Source organism: Bufo gargarizans, chromosome 2 (assembly GCF_014858855.1).
Source record: "Bufo gargarizans isolate SCDJY-AF-19 chromosome 2, ASM1485885v1, whole genome shotgun sequence".
In the NCBI taxonomy this organism is placed as follows: Eukaryota; Metazoa; Chordata; class Amphibia; order Anura; family Bufonidae; genus Bufo; species Bufo gargarizans.
The window spans coordinates 201,743,046-201,764,833 of record NC_058081.1 but is presented as its reverse complement, the minus strand read 5'-3'; the positions used below and the strand labels follow the sequence as shown (position 1 = coordinate 201,764,833).

Genomic DNA, 21,788 nt, shown 5'->3' with positions numbered 1-21,788 from the left:
ATCAAAAAATTGTCAAACAGCATACCCCATAAGGAAAATGTACTCAAATGAGGCATCTGGTAGCATGAAACTGTGCTCAGATGTGTATCAGATGCTGTGCTGGTATAATGAGCATTACATTTAATAGTGTCAAATCTGTGGGCTGCTTAGGCCCTGTTCCCTCACCCCCCTGGGGGTGTAGTGTAAATGAGCAAAAATTTGCAAATGTTTGTGCAAAAGGGGGTGTATACAATTTGTCTATGCCCGAAAACCAGCATAGAAGCTTTGATCAATTCCTCTCTTGTCTCACAAAGACAGACCATCTTTAAATAGAAGTTGCTTCTACAAAGATTGGCATACACCTTCAATATCTGTAGGTGGACACCTAGTCATCCCAACCTCCCCATAAACACGGACACTCGGTTTGGCCACGCGTGCATGTGTTCTCAATAGGGAAAGGGGAATAAGCTACTGCCAGACCCTGGTTCGGCTGACATTAGTATTAGGTGCATGCCCACCTAATCCCACAGCAATCAGCTGTTTTCCAGACTATTTGTTTTTTTGGACACCAGCCAAACTGCTACCTGAAGAAAATTCCAGATCCGCTGCATTTATTGTGAGTTTTCAAAAATGCCTTTGGCCAGTTACCTGATCAGCTGCTGTCCTCCTGAGTTCTTCAATCTGCTTGTTCAGAGTTGTCACTTTAGCTTTCGCCTGAAGTTTCAGCTTTGCAAATTTTGCATCTGAAGCTTCTCTCTCCAACTAGAATGCAACAAAGACAAATAGTCGCATCTCTCATTATATATTTATATTGTACATCTACAACACCCCAAAGCAGGCAAGTTCTTACCTATTTCACAGATGACCAGAGCCAGACACTACGATAAATTTCTCTCAATATGTCATTCAGACTGCCCCTTAAAAAAAGGTTAGTGATGGCTTATCCTCAGGACATAGCTAACTGATCAGTGAGGGTCTGACACACCGCACCCCCACTGATCAGCTGTTCTCCAGTAACTCAAGCACCAGTAGTAGACGTCAGTGCTCCGTCCATTGTAGAGTGCATGGAGCTGGTTACTACAGTGCTTCTCCTATTCACTTCAATGGGAGCAGCTCTGTCTGTCTGCAGCAGTTAGCTCTGTCCACTGCACAATGGACGGAGCTGTGTAGTTCCAGCACTGACTTCCGCCAGTCAAATGTAAAGGAGATTGTAAAGTAGTGGCCCATATTGACTACTGTGGTTGTGTTGAATTCTGAAATAACTTGGCACATCTCATTTTAGATATAATTATGAGGTAAGTCAAAGCAATAATTCACCGTGCCTCATCAGCCAAGTCGGCATAGCTTAAAATTTACCATTCTGCACCAAAATTTTGAACAAAACTATTTCTCGAAGGAATCAACCAATAGTTGGTGTAAGGTCAGACAAAAAAACGTGACACCAAATATATCGCCTGAGCCACTGTGATAAAAATTTTAATGATACATCCAATGCAGCGGTCACATCATGTTTTTGTCCCACAGTGAACATACCCCTCAGAAAAAAAGGTTGCATAGTCCTTAAAAAAAAAAAAAAAAAAAAATATATAATATAATATAATATAATATATATAAAAGAAGAAAAAGTCCAGCGGGAGCACCAACCGGGTTGCGGGTGCAAAGTCCAGCAGAGGGCAACGGCTGTACCCAAGATTTGTAGAGACGAAAAAAGTCGGACTGCACTCCAAAATGATGGTGAAATAAAGTGTTTTAATCACCCATAATATGGCAACTTGCGACGTTTCGGCTCACAAGAGCCTTCCTCAAGCCTGAGGAAGGCTCTTGTGAGCCGAAACGTCGCAAGTTGCCATATTATGGGTGATTAAAACACTTTATTTCACCATCATTTTGGAGTGCAGTCCGACTTTTTTCGTCTCTCTATATATATATATATATATATATATATATATATATATATATATATATATATATATATATATATATATATATATATATATATAGATAGATATCTTTTTTTTTTTTTTCCAGAACAAAGCAGATGAGAACAACATTTCTAGCTGCAAGGCTGTAGGGGGAACCTCTGGGTGGATACTATTTCTATTATGGAGACCAATTAATATATGTGACGACTACTGGAGGCTACACAACGCTCCTCAGAATTTTTGGTAGCATACAGTATATGCAAACTATCATGTCTAACATCTGCCTTTGTCAGATAGGTTTAGGAAAGCTAATTTAAATATCTTTCCCAGAAACCCAGAGGGACATCGCCTGATCTAAAATAATGCGCACATGTACTTAGCATAGTAGGGGCATAGTATGGCCTACAATTCTGCGTGTGCAGCATACCATGGGCTCGCCGTAATGAGAAAGAGTACCACTTAGACAACGCATATATATTGTTGAGAAACACACATTTGTGTACTAGTCTCTCGTGGAACATTCGGGTTCCACTGAATGAATCGATCAAACCAGTTCACTCATCTTTATACGCCATCCAATGGAGGCATATGTTTAAAGTATATGCCATGAGACAAAACTATGATGTGAAGGCAGCCTTATACATTAGTAAATTGGCCCCAATGAACTTAGCAGTTCTGGATTGTATGCCATCCAGGGGAATAAAGCCAGTATATTGGGAAAATGTTCCATGAAACCAGAGCAAAAAGGCCAACATTTGTTTTATACATTGGGCCTCATTTATCAAAACAGTAAGACAGTCAGTAAGACTGTTACCCATAGCAACCCATCACAGCACAGCTATCATTTCTTAACCAGCTCTGGAAAATGAAAGCTGAGCTCCGATTGGCTGCTATGGGCAACAAAGAAAGTTTTGATAAATGCAGCCTTAATGGGCCATTTCCAGGTGCCTCAGCCATCACACAAAGGCTACTGGCCTAATGACTGCTTACAGAGGTTGTGGTGTGTGCCGCTTCTTCCATCTGCTAGGATACATTTTAGTTTATGGCAAAAAATGAAGGAGGAACATGGGCAGAAAAAATGGCTGCGTAAAGAAGTTTATAGTTTGCAATGCTTTCAGGAAGAAGACCACAGAAATCACAGCAAACAGATTCCTTGTATATTCTAATAATCCCCCTATGACGACCAGCGCTCCAGATGGTGACCAAAATGGTCACCAATGCGCCTTAAAACTTTAAGATGGCGACAAGACTTTTTAGCCTTGTCGCCATTTGCGACAGGGCTGCCACGCTGTAGCTGAATGTTGCGGCGGGGCATGGGAGCCAATAATTCCTTGCCCCGCCGCCGATCACCTATGCTACAGGCCTGAGGTCTATTTTCTAATGAAATCCTAGCGCAGGCAGGCGTGATGACATCATCATGCCCGCCTGTGCCAGGACAAACAGCAGTGAGGCGTGCGCGTCTGCGACAGACTATTCCGGGCTGTACCAGCATATAGTGAGCGCCTGCGAAAGGACACAGGTGAGTATAAGATTTTAGTTTTTTTTTTGTGCCAACATTACTAGCCATAAGGAAGGCACTAGGGAGACATTACTGGCCATAAGGGCGGCACTAAAGGACAGTATGGGGGAAAATTACCACTGTGGAGCATATTTCTACTGTGTGGGCAGTGGGGGGGTAATTACGATGTGTGGGGAAATTACTATATGGGGGCAGTGTGGGAGAAGTTACTACTGTGCAGGCAGTGTGGGGGGAAATTACTATGTGAGGGCAGTGTGTATGGGGAGGAATTAATCTAAGGTTTTATTATTATTACTACTAGGGGCACTCTAGGTGGCATTTATAACTGCTGTAGACACTATAGGGACATTATTTATAGTGGGGTCACTATTTTTTCAGTACAGTACCTGGGGCATTGGGGAGCACCACGGGCACAGTATTGGGAAGGGCAGCAGGATGACACTGTTGGGACACCAGGATGGGGGGGGTTGATGGAATAGAAAAATTTTACGTATCTGTAACAAACTCTGTAGAGACGAGATGCGGCTAAAATAATTTGTCATGGCATTCTGGGTCAAATGGAGGAGAAGAGGAAAAAGAAGGTCTACATGACAGTAGATCAGTAGATGTCACTGGATGTAAGGAGGTATGTGGTGCTGTATTCTCCTATATGTAGTGCTGGCTCACTACTGTGACTTGCGTCTCATCTTCAACAAGTCTTTTTTTAAATTTTTATTCTAATTATATATATTTTCAATTTGGCGACAAAATATTTAATTTGGCTAAATTTTCAGTTTAGCAGCCAATGGCTCCTGTATTTTTTTTAGTCTGGAGCACTGACTACATCATTTTAATTTACATTAGCAGGGATTACATAGTAGTGTGAATAAGAACCAAGCAAATTCTTCATTGTGCCAACCTCAACATGCTGGAGACCACATAGAAAAGAAGAAAGAATAAGCAGGTACACCGCAATAACCAGCCAGTAATGAGAACAGGGCATTGTTCACATGTCACATCAGGAGACAAGCTGCTATATAGAAAACAATGTGTTCCAGGATATGCACACAATATAAAAAGGATACAAGGAGAGCGAGGACAGAAATGTGAGGAAAACAGAGCTAAACCAAAGATACAGTCAACAATGCATGACCAATGTATTTGCACAACTTTTCCTTGACTAAACAAGATAAATGGACGCCGCAGATCTACGTTACCTGAGGTTTAGGAAATGTCCACATTCTCCAGTCAATGCAAGACCAGATACAAAGTGGTCATCTGCCGGGCAGCACTATGGTCAATATGAGGGTGCTTTCACATGCAGACGATTTTATTTTAGGAATCTCTGCGACTGAAAAATCACTTTCAGTCACCAGAATAGGACTTGTAGAAATCCATGTGATTTTCAGTTGCAGAAATTTGTGCCACACAACCTGATGCGTGTGAAAGCAGTCTTGGGCTACTTTCACACTGCCGTTTCTGGGTCCGCCTGCGAGATCCGTTTCAGGGCTCTCACAAGCGGCCCCAAACGGATCAGCTCAGCCCCAATGCATTCTGAATGGATAAGGATCCGTTCAGAATGCATCAGTTTGGCTCAGTTTCGCTTTGGAGGTGGACACCAAAACGCTGCTTGCAGCGTTTTGGTGTCCGCCTGGCGGTGCGGAGCCAAATGGATCCGTCCTGACTTATAATGTAAGTCAATGGGGACGGATCAGTTTGACTCACACTTAGGCCTCATGCACACGACCATTGTTTTATTCCATGTCCGCTGTTCCGTTTTTCTGCGGACCCATTGACTTTCAATGGGTCAGTTGAAAACTCGGCTAATGCACTGTTTGCCATCCGCGATTCGTGCTTCCAGTCCGTCAAAAAAATATAACCTGTCCTATTATTTTCGCGTAAAACGGTTTGCGGACCCATTCAAGTCAATGGGACAGCTAAAAAACACGGAGGCACACAAGATTGTCGTCCGCGTCCGTTTTTTTCCTATAATTTGCATGGCAAACCTGTCTTAGATTTTTTTTTTTTTACTTTCCTTTATGTCTGGTGATCCTCCAAAAATAAAGGAAGACACACGGAACAACGGAACCCCATTTTGCGGAACGGAACACAACAACGATCGTGTGCATGAGGCCTTAGACTTAGACTTTTTTTTTGACAGAGTAATGCAGATGGATCCGTTCTGAACGGATACAATCGTTTGCATTATAGGTGCGGATCCGACTGTGCAGATACCAGACGGATCCGCACCTAACGCAGGTGTGAAAGTAGCCTAAGAGCTCATGCACACAGCCGTTCTTTTTTGTAGCTCGGATGGGGACCCATTCACTTCAATGGGGCTGCTAAAGATGCGCACAGCACTCCATGCGCTATCTGCATCTGTTGCTCAAAAAAAAAAATAGAACATGCCCTATTCTTGTCCATTTTGTGGCATTTCTATCATGGGCCGCCCGTTCTGTTCCGCAAATTGAGGAACACACGTGGCTGGCATCCGTGTTTCGCAGACCGCAAAACACAGCGCGGTCGTGTGCATGAGCCCTTAAGCTATCTGCACACGGGTGTGAGTAGCCTTGCATAAATTTTGCACAAATTTCCATGTGGATTTCTGTGCAAATCTGCATCAGTTACAATTTTCCGCAGACCTTACCTTTCCATTGAAAAAAGTGAAAACCTCACCAAAAATCTCACAAACAATTGACACACAGTTGATTTCAAAATCCATGGGGCAGGTCAATTTCCTCACGGAAACAAAAAGCAAAGTGTACAGATTTGTCTAATCTTATAAACATTGCTGGTACTGTATTACGCTGTCGTTTTTCCATGTGAGAATCAGCACAGAAAAAAAAAACAAAAAAAAAACGCGTAATCTGCAACGTGCATATGTTACCATAGGGTGAATTCAGACACGGCAGATGGCCTAAGGATTTGTGCAGCAGATTAGACTACAAGGCAGGAGGATGACATTTTACAAATCTTTTCCACATGCAGAGGACACTTTCCATGCGGAAATGCGAGCATGCCGCAGTTTTTCAAATCCGCAGAATGCTCATTCGGTTCTGGAAATCTGCAAGGAGTCTGCAGCACGAATCTCTATCAGGGTGAATAGGACAAGGGTTCTAGTCCCTAAGGGGGCTAAAAGTTAGTAAAAAAAAAAAAAAAAAAAAAAAAAAAAAAGTTATAAAAATAAAACACCAAAATATTAAGTATAAATGAAAAAGAAAGAGATTTACAAAAAAAAAAAAATACACATTAACAATAAACATTAATTTTCAGCAGATTTGTGGGAATTTTAATTTTTTTTTCAAAAATGAAAATTCCCAGAATATCGGTATAAATTATCGGCTATCGGCCTGAAAGTTCACAAATTATCGGTATCGGCCCTAAAAAAATCAATATCGGTCGAATCCCTAGTCTGTACCTTGATCTGGCTTTCCTTCTGCTGAAGCTCTGCATCTTTGTGGTGTATCTCCACGTCCTTCTGCTGGATCAACTCTTTTAGCTGCACCACCAGCTGCTCATAATGCGCCAGTCTTTCCATCTGGTCTTCTGACAGGTCCTCCCCAGTTCCAGATGCTGGTCCAGGGTCCTGTATATAGGAGAAAAGGCTGTCACTGGAACATTCAGGGTCAGGATTGATCACAACTACAATTACAGTATTTTAATTCCAGCTCTTAAAATGTATTTATATTCTTAATAGAAACCAGCAATCCATAAAGGGGGAAATTCATCAAGCCCTGCCCACCCGAATCCTGGCTTCAAATAGTCATACTTTTTGGGGTCGTTCATTCAGTGCACCTTCCAACACCACCTACAGATTTAGAGTAGAAATTTGGTCAGAATTTCACATCAGATCCCTTTTGCAACACATTTTACAAAGTCCCCAAAAAGTTGTAAAAAGTTACTTTTACTGAGATAGGAGCAACCACACTGCACTATTACTGTGCGCACTTTGCATAAATTTGACGCATTTACACCAATATACAAATGGCTCCAACAGAGTCACAAGTGGGTATATCAGAATAAATCCACCACACCAATAAGAACTTATATACACAGAACACAATTGGCGTCCCCTGAGGAAGCGAGATGCGAAACGCGTGCGTTGGGATCTGAGCTACACTGGTCGGTATTAGTCTATTATATATTCCCCAATGTATTATATGGGGATTCCCCAATGTATTATATGATATTTTGTATTCATCTGCTGAAAATGATAGCATTTTTTAGGTGTAGTTTTGGAATGTGACTGTTTCATCCTAAAAATATGCAAATACATTGACCAATGGCTTTTACCATTCCTCCAACAGTGCAGACAGCATCAGACAGTGCAGGGACACACCCTATTGACAAAAGGAACGGTAAAGATATATTAGCATACGGCAGGGCCGCACCGACGTTTAGGCGAGGGGAGGCGATCGCCCCATGAAACGCAGCGCTGGCGACAAGTGGGGGGTGGCAGCGGCAGGGCAGCATTGTGGAAAGAAGTCATTTCTATATTAATCTGAATCATCGTCCTCAGGACAGCGATACAGATGGACTCAGCGGGGCCGGGGAGAGGAGTCTCCCTTCCCCATTCCTCTGATAGGCTGCAGGCCAAGTGTCTGTAGAGAGGCGGTGCAGGCGGCGCGATCATCCCACTGCCTGAGCCATACAGAGCGGGACACAGGGCGGAAGAAGCCTGCATCGCATCACAAAGCCGAATGGAGGCACAGTATTTGTATTTTTTTATTATTTTTTATTGGCACAATGCAGGAGAGGAGCACTATGGGGGAATCTAGGGGCACTTCTTACTGGCACGTTATTGGGGGGCATCTACTGAGGGCACAAAGAAGGGGTATTTTATATGGGGGCACTATGAGGGCATCCACTCTGTATAGGTTTATACTGGGACACATAAAAAGAAGAGGAGCAGAACGAGGCATTTTATAATGGTACATTATGTGGGAGCACTATAGGGGCATTTACTGTGGGTATTATATAGGGGAATTATACCAATACGCCTTAGACTTATCCCCTACATTCAGCAGCGATGCTGCCTGTGCCTGAAATAACCAATAGCAAAGCTCCATACAGTAAGGAGTTTTGCTATTGGTTAGTTTGGGCGGTTACCGGAGCGATACAGCGCCCTGCAGCAGGGGAAGGCGGCGGGGGGTGAACGGAGGAGGGGCCGGTTCCCGAGTCCCGATGTACGAGGAGAGCAGGGGCAGCGCTGTGCCGGCAATCATGGCGTGGAGCTGAAGAGGAATGAAGTGCTGGACCACTGCAAGGGAGCCCGGGCATCCAGTCTGACCTGCACCACAAGGTGAAAGTGCAGCAATGTATCCATATGTGTAATGTATGTAGTGCAGTGTGCGATGCATCACACACATCTCACACTGCACCACGCCACACACACACACATATCGCACACATCTCACACTGATGTATGTAGTGCAGGGTGTGTGCTGCAGTATGTAGTAAATACACAGCAGGCTATTATAGCCAAGTGATAAAGTACAGGGAAGATCCACCATATTGGACTGGACTTTATCACTTGGCCATAATTGCTTCATGTTAATTAGACCAGTAATGGTTCGCTGCATACCCACCTCTTAGGCCCCGTTCACACCACCACTATTTATTTCTGTTGTTCTGGGCAGATGTTCTGTTAGATGGGCAGAACAATGAAGGAAGTGTTGGATTTTTGTCATGTTTAACGTATACAAAAAAAACTGTATGTTAACGGACCCCTCAGACAGATGCCATACTGTGGTATCCATCACCCTAGAGTTCCATTGTAAAAAAAATGTATACTTTTTTTTAGTTGTTTTGCAGGATGGGAAATCGTAGTGTTTGTCTAGTCTTTTTAACAAAATCTGTGACGGAGGCTCCAAACGCAGATGTGAATAAGTGCAGGCTACGTATTATGTATTTAAAAATTACTTCAACTTTTGTACTCCTCCTCGGCTAAAAATACTCCTCAAAAATGGTAAGAGGAGTATTTTTACTCTTCCGGAAAAATGTAGCGCAACCTCTGGGGTTGTCCGGGTTCAGAGCTGAACCCCGACATACCCTTATTTTCACCCAGACAGCCCCCTGAGGCTAGCTAAATCGCGCAGGGCACAGGCTTTTTCGTTTTCAATAAAACACTGCCGGGCGGTAACTTCCACCCGGCAGTGTGTTCGGTGACGTCACCGGCTCTGAGGGGCGGGCTAAATCCCGCCCATCAGTGCCGGTGACGTCACCGGGGTTCCGGTCAGCCCCAGTACGTCACCGGAACTCTTAAAAATGCCTTTGCCCTGCGTGATTTAGCACAGGACAAAGGAGAGCATCAGAGCATGAACTGCTCCGATGTACATGTCAGGGGGGCTGCCAGGGTGAAAATGGAGGGATGTCTGGGTTCAGCTCTGAACCCGGACAACCCCTTTAAGCATGCATGGGATAGGCATAAGGCCATCCTTCATATAAGATAGGGCCAGGGGCTATCCATAGTACTTAGTATATTGGGCAGACTATATGGGCCAAATGGTTCTTATCTGCCGACACATTCTATGTTTCTATGTGGTGGGACTTTGGGAGCATCCCGGCAGAGTATCAGCTTAGCACAGTTGTTTTTTGGGGACATTATGTTTATCCTATAAGTGTCAGGGACACTATTTGTTGGGCGCAGTTATTTTAGGACACTACATGCAAATAATTATTGAAGGGCACTATCTGCATGGTACTAGTATTATCAAGGGGATTGTTTTTGCAGTATAATATTGGGAAGCACAGCGGCACTTTTTTTTAGGGATGGCAGGATGATTTGTCCAGAAGGTGGGATGATGGAAAAGTAGGAAACTAAGATGTTTCGAAACGAGAGATGGCTGAAAAATCTTCATGGTGGTCTGGATGGAGAATATGAGGAAAGAGATCATCATCAGAGAAAGGCTAGATACACCTCGGCAGATTTGTAAAGGACCATTCATCTCAAAGGGGCTTGCAGAAAACTATTTGCTTGACGTTTGTCAAATGTGTATTGCCAGCTTAATGGTAACACTAGACAGTGGGATATTTGCTTTGTTTAAGAAATAAATTGGTTGTGCCGTACAGTGATTCTCCGGTTATCGCCCTCACCCTCCAAATAACCACTGTGAGACAGTGACAGGTCTCACTCAGGTTAGAGGCAAGGAAGGGGTGGATAGTTCGGTCCACACCCCTGTTCCACCACAGGTAAGAGAAGCTTGAGGTAATCAGCCTGGCACAAAGCACCTCCCAGAGTGTCAGAAAGGGGGTAGTGTGTTACCTGTGGACAGAGGCCTGGAGGCTCTGTCTGTGTGGTCTCAGCTGGGCAAGGCTGAGGGACCACAAAGCTGTGAGATAGCCTGGAGTTGGGGGACACAGCGACGCCTGGGAGGGTCGCAGGGCCATAGTCAGGCAGACTACTGAGCCCCAATCCCCCACAAGAAATACTGAACTGGAGACAGTGGGCGTACTGTGCTCTGTACAGCCAGGAGGCTGTGGGACATTGGCTGACAAAGCCGCACGAGTTCACAGGGTGTGAACTGGGACCTAGGTGAGTCAGGAAACTTTATGTTTAGTTAGAGCCTGGACGGGCGAGTGTTTATTATTTTGTCATTTTATTGTTGCTGGTGTTGAACAATAAATACACTGTTTGGACCTGAAACTTGGTGTCCTAAAGGCGTATCTGTGAGAATGACCCCCGGAGAAGAGCTAACCCCCCACACCACTTATGACTAGTGTTGAGCGAACTTGTGTTTTAAGATCGGTGTCTAAAGTTCGGGTTATCGAAGAATCGCGTTATGGATTCTAAATTCCGAACTTAAAACACAAGCTCGCTCAACATTACTCCTGACAATTACACAGCCGTTCTCCAGACAGTCTGCAGCGTAAGCCACAATTTTCCCCTATATATCCAACCCTTTACAAGTGATGACCTGTCCTCAGGATGGACCATCACTTGTAAATGATTGATGGAATAGATTAAGGATGCCCAACCTGCGGCCCTCCAGCTGTTGAAAAACTACAACTCCCAGCATGCCTGGACAGCCTACAGCTATGAGGGCATGCTGGGAGTTGTAGTTTTGCAATAGCTAGAGGGCCACAGGTTGAGCATCCCTGGGATAGATCATCAGTATTAAAATCGTGGAAAACCCCTTTGACTTCCAGAATACTGAAATACAGAAGGTTTATACTATGGGGGTCTAAATACTAAATTAGGCGTATTTCAGGCGCAGATTGCGCCGCTATCTGTGAGTTTTCCAGCAGGTGTAAAACTGTAGGCATGGTGTTGCCAGGGACAGGCCTGTCTCATTTACCATTTTCTACGCCTGTTTTAGGCGTAGAAAAGGGTCTCAATGTAAAACAGCTAGGAAGTGGTCTTACATTTAGAACTGGCGCTGGTTGCGGTGAAGTTGTGGAGAGGCCGGTGACTCTTAATAACATCGGCAGATCCACCGCCATCTTAGGGGTTTATTAGGACCGGCGTCTAAAACACCGGTCTTAGTAAATGTGCCCCAAGCTGTTATGACGACTCCTTATGCACCCAACTCCTAATTACCCTGTAAATGTAATCCTGCTGGGGCATAGGAATAAGTGATGAAGGTAATCAAGAAGAAATCTGCATTCTGCAGGGACGAGGTGTACATTTGCCCGAGGATGAATCTCACTGTTTAGAGGAGAGATATGTGCCGCTTGGCATTTTCTTCAGTTGTCACAACACTTCTGAGTCGCTGGATATTATTTGTCAAGAACTAACAAAAGAAAACCCCAAAATACATAAAAATAAGATTTGGAAATAAAACTAATGATGGTGCCAATGGTTTTTATAATAATAATTCTTCCCTTTGGAGACAGAGGTGACTGAATAATAACCTACAGCAGGGGGTCACGAACCTTCGGCACTCCAGCTGTTGAAAAACTCCCAGCATGCACATTTGCTTGGCAGTTCTCAGCAGGAGTGCCGAAAAGTTGCTGACCCCTGACCGACAGTATTAAAATGCCCACATTTACCCTACAGACATATCGTTAGAATGCAGGCTGTTGTTCATGTCTGTGCACCCTGAAGATGCGACATCTGTAGGATGGGTACTCCCATCTCGGCCTTTTAGTGCAGAAGATGGGGGCGGTGTTACAGCCATGGCTGAGCGGGCTGCCCTCCTCTCTTTCTGTTCTGTAACTCTCATAGCAATGAATAGGCGCTTTGCAAAAAGCATAGTACATCTAGCTACAGGGTTATGGAAACAGCTGAGCAAAGCAGGCTTAGGCGACTTTCACGCTTCCGTTTTTGCCTGATCCGGCAGAGTTCAGCAAAAACGCCTCTGTTACTGATAATACAACCGTCTGCATCCATTGTATTATCTTTAACATACCCAAGACGGATCCGTCATGTACTCCATTGAAAGTAAATGGAGGACGGATCCGTTTTCTATTATGTCAGAACATGTTGCGGTTTTTTCTCCGGTATGGGAACGCAACTAAACGAACGGAATGCATTTTGGAGCACTCCATTTTGATCAGTTCAGTTTTGTACCCATTGACAATGACTGGGGACAAAACTGAAGTTTTTTTTTCCCCCCAGTATTGAGCCCCTAGGACGGATCTCAATACCGGAAAACTTAAACGCTAGTGTGAAAGTAGCCTTAGGCTACTTTCACACCAGCATTTTTGCTGGATCCGCCATGGATCAGCAAAAACGCATCCATTCTGATAATACAACCACCTGCATCCGTTATGAACAGATCCGGTTGTACTAGATCTTATATAGCCATGACGTCATGAACAACATTGAAAGTTAATGCGGGACGGATCCGTTTTCTATTGTGTCTGAGAAAACCGATCCGCCCCCATTGACTTACATTGTGTGTCAGGGCGGATCCGTCTTGCTCCACACCACATCGTAGACAGAAAAACGCAGCCTGCATCGTTATTCTGTCCGCGATGGGAGAGGAACCTCGGAATGCAGTCTGGTGCACTCTGTTTCAATCAGTTCAGTTTTGTCCTCATTGACAATAAATGGGGACAAAACTGAAGCGCCCCCCTGCCGCTATCGAGATCCTATGACAGATCTCAATAGCGGAAAGGGAAATCGCAAGTGTTAAAGTAGCCTTAGATGTTTCCTCAAAGGGGTTTTCCGAGATTTTTATACTGAGGGTTTCTGATCGGTTGGAGTCCGACACCCGGGACCCCCAGTGATCAGCTGTCTGAGAAGGCATCGGTGCTCCTGTGAGCACTGTGGCCTCTCTCAGCTTTCCCTGAGGTCATCAGTATAAAAATCCTGGAAAACCCCTTTAACTCTAGACACCCCTGGATGGCGCTGAGATGGTAATACCCCCTCAAGTGCAGCTCGAGTGAAAAATAAATGCATCACAGTGCCCTTAGCTCATGTAACGTTCCTCGCTTCTGACCAAACCTTTTTCCCAATTTCTTAAAAGGAAGTCATTATCATTGTCTGCCATGTTACAGATACAGTGGGGCTGCAGCCCGGGCCCAGTCACTTTGCCTTAAAATCTGTCACATGACACTCTTTTTCCCTTTCAAATAGACGCAGAGTGCTCCAGAATCAGACCCTGATCAGACCTGGTGCACCCTGTGGAATTTAGTGCCCATTTTCCATATGCAGCAGCTACTTCTCCAGTGGTGGTCACCGATACACCTTACGGTGTTCCTCAAGCAATCCGGTGAGTTGGCCTGGATCTCTATGCTATTCATATGGACAGTTTTGGGCATATATGCTGTACCGCGTGGTCTACATCAGATTTCATATCATGATTTTTCTGGTTCTTTTTTTCCATCACATATAAATATTGTATGTGCTATACACAATATTTGTCACACTCGTACCTAGGCTATATAGTCACAGAACTATGGAGGTCTGTCTCTATAATGTGGATATTTGTTAGATTATTGTATATCTTTATCTATGGAACTCCTACCCTCCTTCAATGGATTGATGTGGGTGCCTCCACATACTTAATGTATACGTCATATTTAACATATACGTCTATACCTTCTGTATAGATTGTATATAGATTGTCTGAGATGATCTATCCTCAGGATAGGTGATCAGTATCTGATTGGTGGGGGTCCAACACCGAGGACACCCACCAATCAGCTGTCTGAGAAGGCACCGCCACTCCTGTAGGCGCTATGGCCCCCTCTCAGCTCACGTAAGCATAGTGCCATACATTATACAGCGGCAGTGCTTGGTATTGCGCTCAGCCCCATTCACTTCTATGGGGCTGAGCTGCGCCTAGGCCAGGTGACTGATGAATGTGTCACTGATGTAGGGAAAGAAGCGAGTAGGCCGCGGCGCTACTGTAAGTGCAGCTGTCTTCTCAGACAGCTCATCGGCGGGAGTCCAGTCGTCGGACCCCCACCAATCAGGCACTGATGGCCTATCTGGAGGATAGGTCATCAGTATTAAAATCTTGGAAAACCCCTTTAAAGGGAACATGGCCCCCGGAAAAACGCAGTGCAATCAGTGGCGTACACACAATCCATGGGGCCCCTGTGCGAAACTGATCCATGGGCCCCCCCCCGCCGCCGCCCCCAGTGGCGGATCCAGAGCCTGGTCTCGGGAGGGGCACTTCCCCGGGCAATAGGAGATTATGGGGCCCCTGTGTCCTCGCCCAGTCGCCCACCCTCAAGCCACACCCACGCACAGCCCTACCTATATATCGCGCCCATACCTCTTACATCCCCTGACGTCTCCTTTGATGTACAGTAGATGTTCTCTTTCTTCATCTTCTCCATTCAGACCGGACCACCATGATGATTTCTTTCAGCCACCTCTCATCTCTGCAGAGTTTGACAGACAGACATCTTAGTTTCCTACCCCATCAGACCAGCCCAAAGACCCCCAGTCAGCCCCATCAGACTTCAGATCAGCCCAAAGACCCCCATCAGACCCCCAGTCAACCCCCATCAGACCTCAGATCAGCCCAAAGAGCCCTAGTCAGCACGGATCAGACCTCAGATCAGCCCAGACCCCCATCAGACCCACAGTCAGCCCCCATCAGACGTCAGATTAGCCCAAAGATCCCCACTTAGACCCCATGCCCATCAGACCTCAGATCAGCCTAAAGACCCCCCATAAGCCACCAGATCAATCAGCCCAAAGACCCCCAGCCCCCCCCTGCCCATCAGACCTCAGATCAGCCAAAGACCCCCATCAGACCCCCCACTCAGCCACCAGATCAATCATCAGCCCAAAGCCCCCCAGCCCCCCATGCCCATCAGCCCAAAGACCCCCCATCAGCCACCAGATCAATCATCAGCCGAAAGCAAAGACCCCTTAGATGATCAGATCAGCCCAGGCCCCAAAGACCCCAATCTGGCAATCCCATCAATAAATTCAGCCCTCCAGGGCCGCACTGCTGCTGGTCATTATAATCAGGCCCACTACTCGAGTCAGTGCCCTGAGGCGGGCTTTTCCTGCCAGAGTGCCAGTGCAAACCCTCCCCCCCCCCCCCCCGGTCATCTGCCAGGGGCCAGGGGGGAGGCCTGGGCTGGGGGCCCTCTCTACTACTTCAACAACTCCAGTCCAGTGTGACTCTCAGGCCAGGGCCCCCACTACTCGAGTAGTCAGACTCAGTGCCCTGAGGTGGGCTTTTTCTGACAGAGTGCCACTGCCAGTGTGCAAACCCTCCCCCCCCCCGGTCATCTGCCAGGGGCCGGGGGTAGGCCTGGGCTGGGGGCCCTCTCTACTACTTCAACAACTCCAGTCCAGTGTGAGTGACTAAGTCCACTATTCAGTCAGTGCGGCCCGCGGCTTTTCCTTTTACTTACCGAGTCGTCTTCTGGTGCAGCAGGAACTTCTGTCTTCTGGTCGGTCGGCGCACGGTCCTCACTTTACGGCCGTCCTCTCTCATGTCCGGATCCCGTCTGCTGCGTGAGTTCAGGCGCGCGCGCGCATGTTCCCGCGAGACCTGCAACAGGAGTTCACAGGTCTCGCAGGATTGACGCCGTGCTCGCTCCTGCCCGGGCCCGGCGCTGACCGCAAGGGGGGGGAAGTGTGTGGACTGGAACTGATAAATAGAGTCAGATGCAGCTGAAGCAGCAGGGCCAGGGGTCCGCAGGCGGCCGGGCCCCCTTGGGTGCCGGGCCCGGTCGCAACTGCGACCCCTGCGACCCCTATATGTACGCCACTGAGTGCAATCAGCATGTTATAGAGCAGGAGGAGCGGAGCAGATCGGTCTATAGTTGCATGGGGAAATAGTCAGTAAAATTAATAATTTTACATTTAAATCCCTGCCCTTTCTATACTTTGGGGGGCTTGTGGGAAGCGATAGTCAGTGACTGACAGCTAACGGCATGGCTAATCCTACAGGGAAGGCTGTCAGTCCCCTACCAGGACCACCCACACGACTCCCAAATGCAGAAAGAGCCCAGATTTGGTGAACGTCTGAGTTTCTGGACTGAAACGGGTATAAACAGTGGTCGAATAACACAAGTCCTGCCTGGCAGCACATTTTGTACTATTGCTTGTGTCTCACATCTTATCCGTGTTGAGTGTAACTTACGGGGTCCCTTGTGTCTTCAGATCCTTCGCCATCACCAGAAAGCTCATGAAGGACTGTGTTGGCAATGCCAGAAAGACGGCTAAACATCCCGAGCTGACTCCGGCCTAGAATACAAGAATGACCATCTCATAAGCCACCTGATTAGTCCTTTACTCCTATCCAGTGGCCATCACCCAGCTCTTCCAGTCTCATTGGGTATGCTGTGTAACTAGGCAGATTTGCTGTACAGGAAAGCTGGGTGACACCTGGCGGGAGCTGGAACTACGGGGGAGATTTATCAAACTGGTGTAAAGTAGAACTGGCTTAGTTGTCCATAGCAACCAATCAGACTCCTCCTTTTCATTTTCCAAAGGAGCTGTCAAAAATGAAAGGTGGAATCTGATTGGTTGCTATGGGCAACTAAGCTAGTTCTACTTTACACCAGTTTGATAAACCTCCCCCTACGTCTATTAAGAACAGAACAACAAAAATAAAATATAAAATTCCTGCATAGAAAGTTTTATTTTTAACCAATTTGACAGTTGAACCCGTTTCTGTGTTTTGTAGAGGACCTGTCACCTCTCCTGTTTTATTGACTACTAGGCTAATGTCACACTAGCATGCTCGGCCCAGGAACCACGCCACATGTGATGGCTGCATTTCCCAGACCAAAGACTCCTCCTCTAACCTGAACTCACAACATCGTGACGTAGGATGCTGCGAGTTCCTGTCTGACTGCAGGCCTACTGTTCTCATATAACGCCGGGAGTACAGTACAGAGGGATCACAGCCCGGCAGGAACTCACAGCAGCGTAAATCATTAGGATGCTGCGAGTTCCTGCCTGACTGCAGGCCTACTGTTCTCATATAACGCTGGGAGTACAGTACAGAGGGATCACAGCCCGGCAGGAACTCACAGCAGCGTAAATCATTAGGATGCTGCGAGTTCCTGCCTGACTGCAGGCCTACTGTTCTCATATAACGCCGGGAGTACAGTACAGAGGGATCACAGCCCGGCAGGAACTGACAGCAGCATAAATCATTAGGATGCTGCGAGTTCCTGCCTGACTGCAGGCCTACTGTTCTCATATAACGCTGGGAGTACAGTACAGAGGGATCACAGCCCGGCAGGAACTCACAGCAGCGTAAATCATTAGGATGCTGCGAGTTCCTGCCTGACTGCAGGCCTACTGTTCTCATATAACGCTGGGAGTACAGTACAGAGGGATCACAGCCCGGCAGGAACTCACAGCAGCGTAAATCATTAGGATGCTGCGAGTTCCTGTCTGACTGCAGGCCTACTGTTCTCATATAACGCCGGGAGTACAGTACAGAGGGATCACAGCCCGGCAGGAACTCACAGCAGCATAAATCATTAGGATGCTGCGAGTTCCTGCCTGACTGCAGACCTACTGTTCTCATAACGCTGGGAGTACAGTACAGAGGGATCACAGCCCGGCAGGAACTCACAGCAGCGTAAATCATTAGGATGCTGCGAGTTCCTGTCTGACTGCAGACCTACTGTTCTCATATAACGCCGGGAGTACAGTACAGAGGGATCACAGCCCGGCAGGAACTGACAGCAGCATAAATCATTAGGATGCTGCGAGTTCCTGCCTGACTGCAGGCCTACTGTTCTCATATAACGCCGGGAGTACAGTACAGAGGGATCACAGCCCGGCAGGAACTCACAGCAGCGTAAATCATTAGGATGCTGCGAGTTCCTGTCTGACTGCAGACCTACTGTTCTCATATAACGCCGGGAGTACAGTACAGAGGGATCACAGCCCGGCAGGAACTGACAGCAGCATAAATCATTAGGATGCTGCGAGTTCGGCTCAGAGAGATGAAGCCATCATACACAGCATGTTTCCCGGACTGATGACTCTGTTGTGACATCCCTCTATTATTCCTACTAGAAGTTTGTTAAAGAATTGTCAGACTTCTGCAATAAAAAAGTCCCTCTGGGTGTTACCAGTAGGGGTTAACACACACATGTGTAGCATGGGGCACACGGTAGCAGTGTCCCACATTGGAAAAGTGATGTCAATTAGTGATCATAACATGATTTGTACCCATGGGTGCAGGGATACATTCTAGGGATTGCAACGCAACGATGTGATGCCCAAGGAGCACCAGGGACGATGATGATGATGTTACTGGAGGCGACAAGCTGATAGATGCAATGTGTTCTCATCTGGTGATCACAGGGGATGTAGGACATGCTCCACTGTAAAATCAGGGGTAGTACTATGCCCCCAACTAGTACCAATGTGCTAGTATCAGACAGTGCCCCGTGATGACCTGGCCAGCACCACACAGAACAGGGTGCCCACCTACACAAGGATGTGCAGTGCAGCCCAGTATCCGCCATTACCTCTCCCCGGATCACCCTGGACGTGCACCCACTCTTCTCAGGGCTCTCCTGCACGGCTTAGATCCCACAGATTTCTTCCCGTATCCCTTCTTCGTAGCTCCGCCTCCGGCCACATCAGCAGCACAGCACTTCCGGATGAACGCAAGACCCCGCCTTCTTTCAAACATCTCACCAATCAGCGTCTTAGTTCTCAGCTGTCTCCGCCCAGCGGGTTTGCAATACTTCTACAGTCTGCCAATTAAGTTATTGGAATCATCTCCCCGCCTCCACTGCCGTATTCGCAGGCAATCAGAAGACAGCCGCCGGTATTAAAATACTGACGTCACGGCATAAGAACATTCCTCTAGAGTTGTTCGTGTTCATGGGCGTGGCCGCTGGCAGACCAATCACAGACAGTGACACATGTGCATTTGGTGTGCCTGCAGGTAAAGCCGGATACTGGCGATGATCTGGTGATTAACACTAGAATGGTGGGAGTAACAGGACGTCCTCCCTCTGAAGTCAGTAAATGGAGTGGGTAATAGGACGTCCTCCCTCTGAAGTCAGTAAATGGAGTGGGTAATAGGACGTCCTCCCTCTGAAGTCAGTAAATGGAGAGGATAATAGGAGGTCCTCCCTCTGGAGTCAGTAAATGGAGAGGATAATAGGAGGTCCTCCCCCTGGAGTCAGTAAATGGAGAGGATAATAGGACGTCCTCCCTCTGAAGTCAGTAAATGGAGAGGATAATAGGACGTCCTCCCTCTGAAGTCAGTAAATGGAGAGGATAATAGGACGTCCTCCCTCTGGAGTCAGTAAATGGAGAGGATAATAGGAGGTCCTCCCTCTGGAGTCAGTAAATGGAGTGGGAAAAAGGAGGCACTCCCTCTGGAAGTCAGTAAATGGAGAGGATAATAGGAGGTCCTCCCTCTGGAGTCAGTAAATGCAGAGGATAATAGGAGGTCCTCCCTCTGGAGTCAGTAAATGGAGATGATAAGGAGGTCCTCCCTCTGGAGTCAGTAAATTGAGTGGGAAAAAGGAGGTCCTCCCTTTGGAAGTCAGTAAATGGAGAGGATAATAGGAGGTCCTCCCTCTTGAGTCAGTACATGGAGAGGGTAATAGGAGGTCCTCCTTCTGGAGTCAGTAAATGGAGTGGAAAATGAGGTCCACCCTCTGGAGTCAGTAAATGGAGTGGGTAATAGGAGGTCCTCCTTCTGGAGTCAGTAAATTGAGTGGGTAATAGGAGTTCCTTCCTCCTGGAGTCAGTAAATGGAGTGGGTAATAGGAGGTCCTCCCTCTGGAGTCAGTAAATGGAGTGGGTAATAGGAGGTCCTCCCTCTGGAGTTAGTAAATGGAGATGATAAGGAGGTCCTTCCTCTGGATTTAGTACATGGAGTGGGCAAAAGGAGGTCCACCTTCTGGAGTCAGTAAATGGAGATGATAAGGAGGTCCTCCCTCTGGAGTCAGTAAATGGAGAGGGAAAAAGGAGGTCCTCCCTCTGGAGTCAGTAAATGCAGAGGATGATAGGAGGTCCTCCCTCTGGAGTCAGTAAATTGAGTGGGAAAAAGGAGGCCCTGCCTCTGGAGCCAGTAAATGGAGTGGGCAATAGGAGGTCCTTCTTTTGGAGTCAGTAAATAGAGAGGATAATAGGAGGTCCTTACTCTGGAGTCAGTAAATTGATTGGGAAAAGGAGGTCCTCCTTCTGGAGTCAGTAAATGGAGATGATAAGGAGGTCTTCCCTCTTGAGTCAGTAAATGTAGTGGGAAAAAGGAGGTCCTCCCTCTGGAGTCAGTAAATGGAGTGGGCAAAAGGAGGTCCTCCCTCTGGAGTCAGTAAATGGAGTGGGCAAAAGGAGGTTCTCCCTCTGGAGTCAGTAAATGGAGAGGGTAAAAAGAAGGTCCTCCCTCTGGAGTCAGTAAATGGAGAGGATAATAGGAGGTCCTCCCTCTGGAGTCAGTAAATGTAGTGGGAAAAAGGAGGTCCTCCCTCTGGAGTCAGTAAATGGAGTGGGAAAAAGGAGGTCCACCCTCTGGAGTCAGTAAATGGAGTGGGAAAAAGGAGGTCCTCCTTCTTGAGTCAGTAAATGGAGATGATAAGAAGGTCTTCCCTCTGGAGTCAGTAAATGTAGTGGTAAAAAGGAGGTCTTCCCTCTGGAGTCAGTAAATGGAGTGGGAAAAAGGAGGTCCTCCCTCTGGAGTCAGTAATTGGAGAGGGTAAAAGGAGGTCCCCCCTCTGGAGACAGTAAAGGGAGAGGATAATAGGAGGTCCTCCCTCTGGAGTCAATAAAGGGAGAGGATAATAGGAGGTCCTCCCTCTGGAGTCAGTAAATGGAGTGGGGAAAAGGAGGTCCTCCCTCTGGAGTCAGTAAACAGTAACATCTTAATAGTAAAATAAAGAAAATTAAAAAAGTTATAGTTATCAGTTTTAGCAATAGTATAGCAGACTATGTAAACAAAAGGGTTGTCACGATGCCAAAATTTTGATTCGATTTTGATGCCATAAAAAAGTATTGCGATACTCGATACCACGCGAAAACAATACCAAAAAAGCCACGT

At 46.7% G+C, this 21,788-nt stretch overlaps 1 protein-coding gene across 2 annotated transcripts in view; it reads right to left on the bottom strand.

Moving 5' to 3' along the window:
- LOC122927752 (golgin subfamily B member 1-like) overlaps positions 1-19,384 on the bottom strand; it is a 47,618-nt gene extending 28,234 nt beyond the window's left edge. Inside the window, exons 1-4 of one of the 2 annotated variants that reach the window (XM_044279897.1) lie at positions 19,258-19,384; positions 16,902-17,005; positions 6,818-6,985; positions 628-741 (exon numbers count right to left, since the gene is read on the bottom strand). In XM_044279897.1, coding sequence (XP_044135832.1) covers positions 628-741; positions 6,818-6,985; positions 16,902-16,988 — 369 coding nt within the window. In that variant the 5' untranslated portion in view covers positions 16,989-17,005; positions 19,258-19,384. The remainder of the gene's footprint in view (positions 1-627; positions 742-6,817; positions 6,986-16,901; positions 17,006-19,257) is intronic. The other variant, XM_044279898.1, reaches the window with a different exon arrangement.
- Between the last annotated feature and the right edge of the window lie 2,404 nt (positions 19,385-21,788).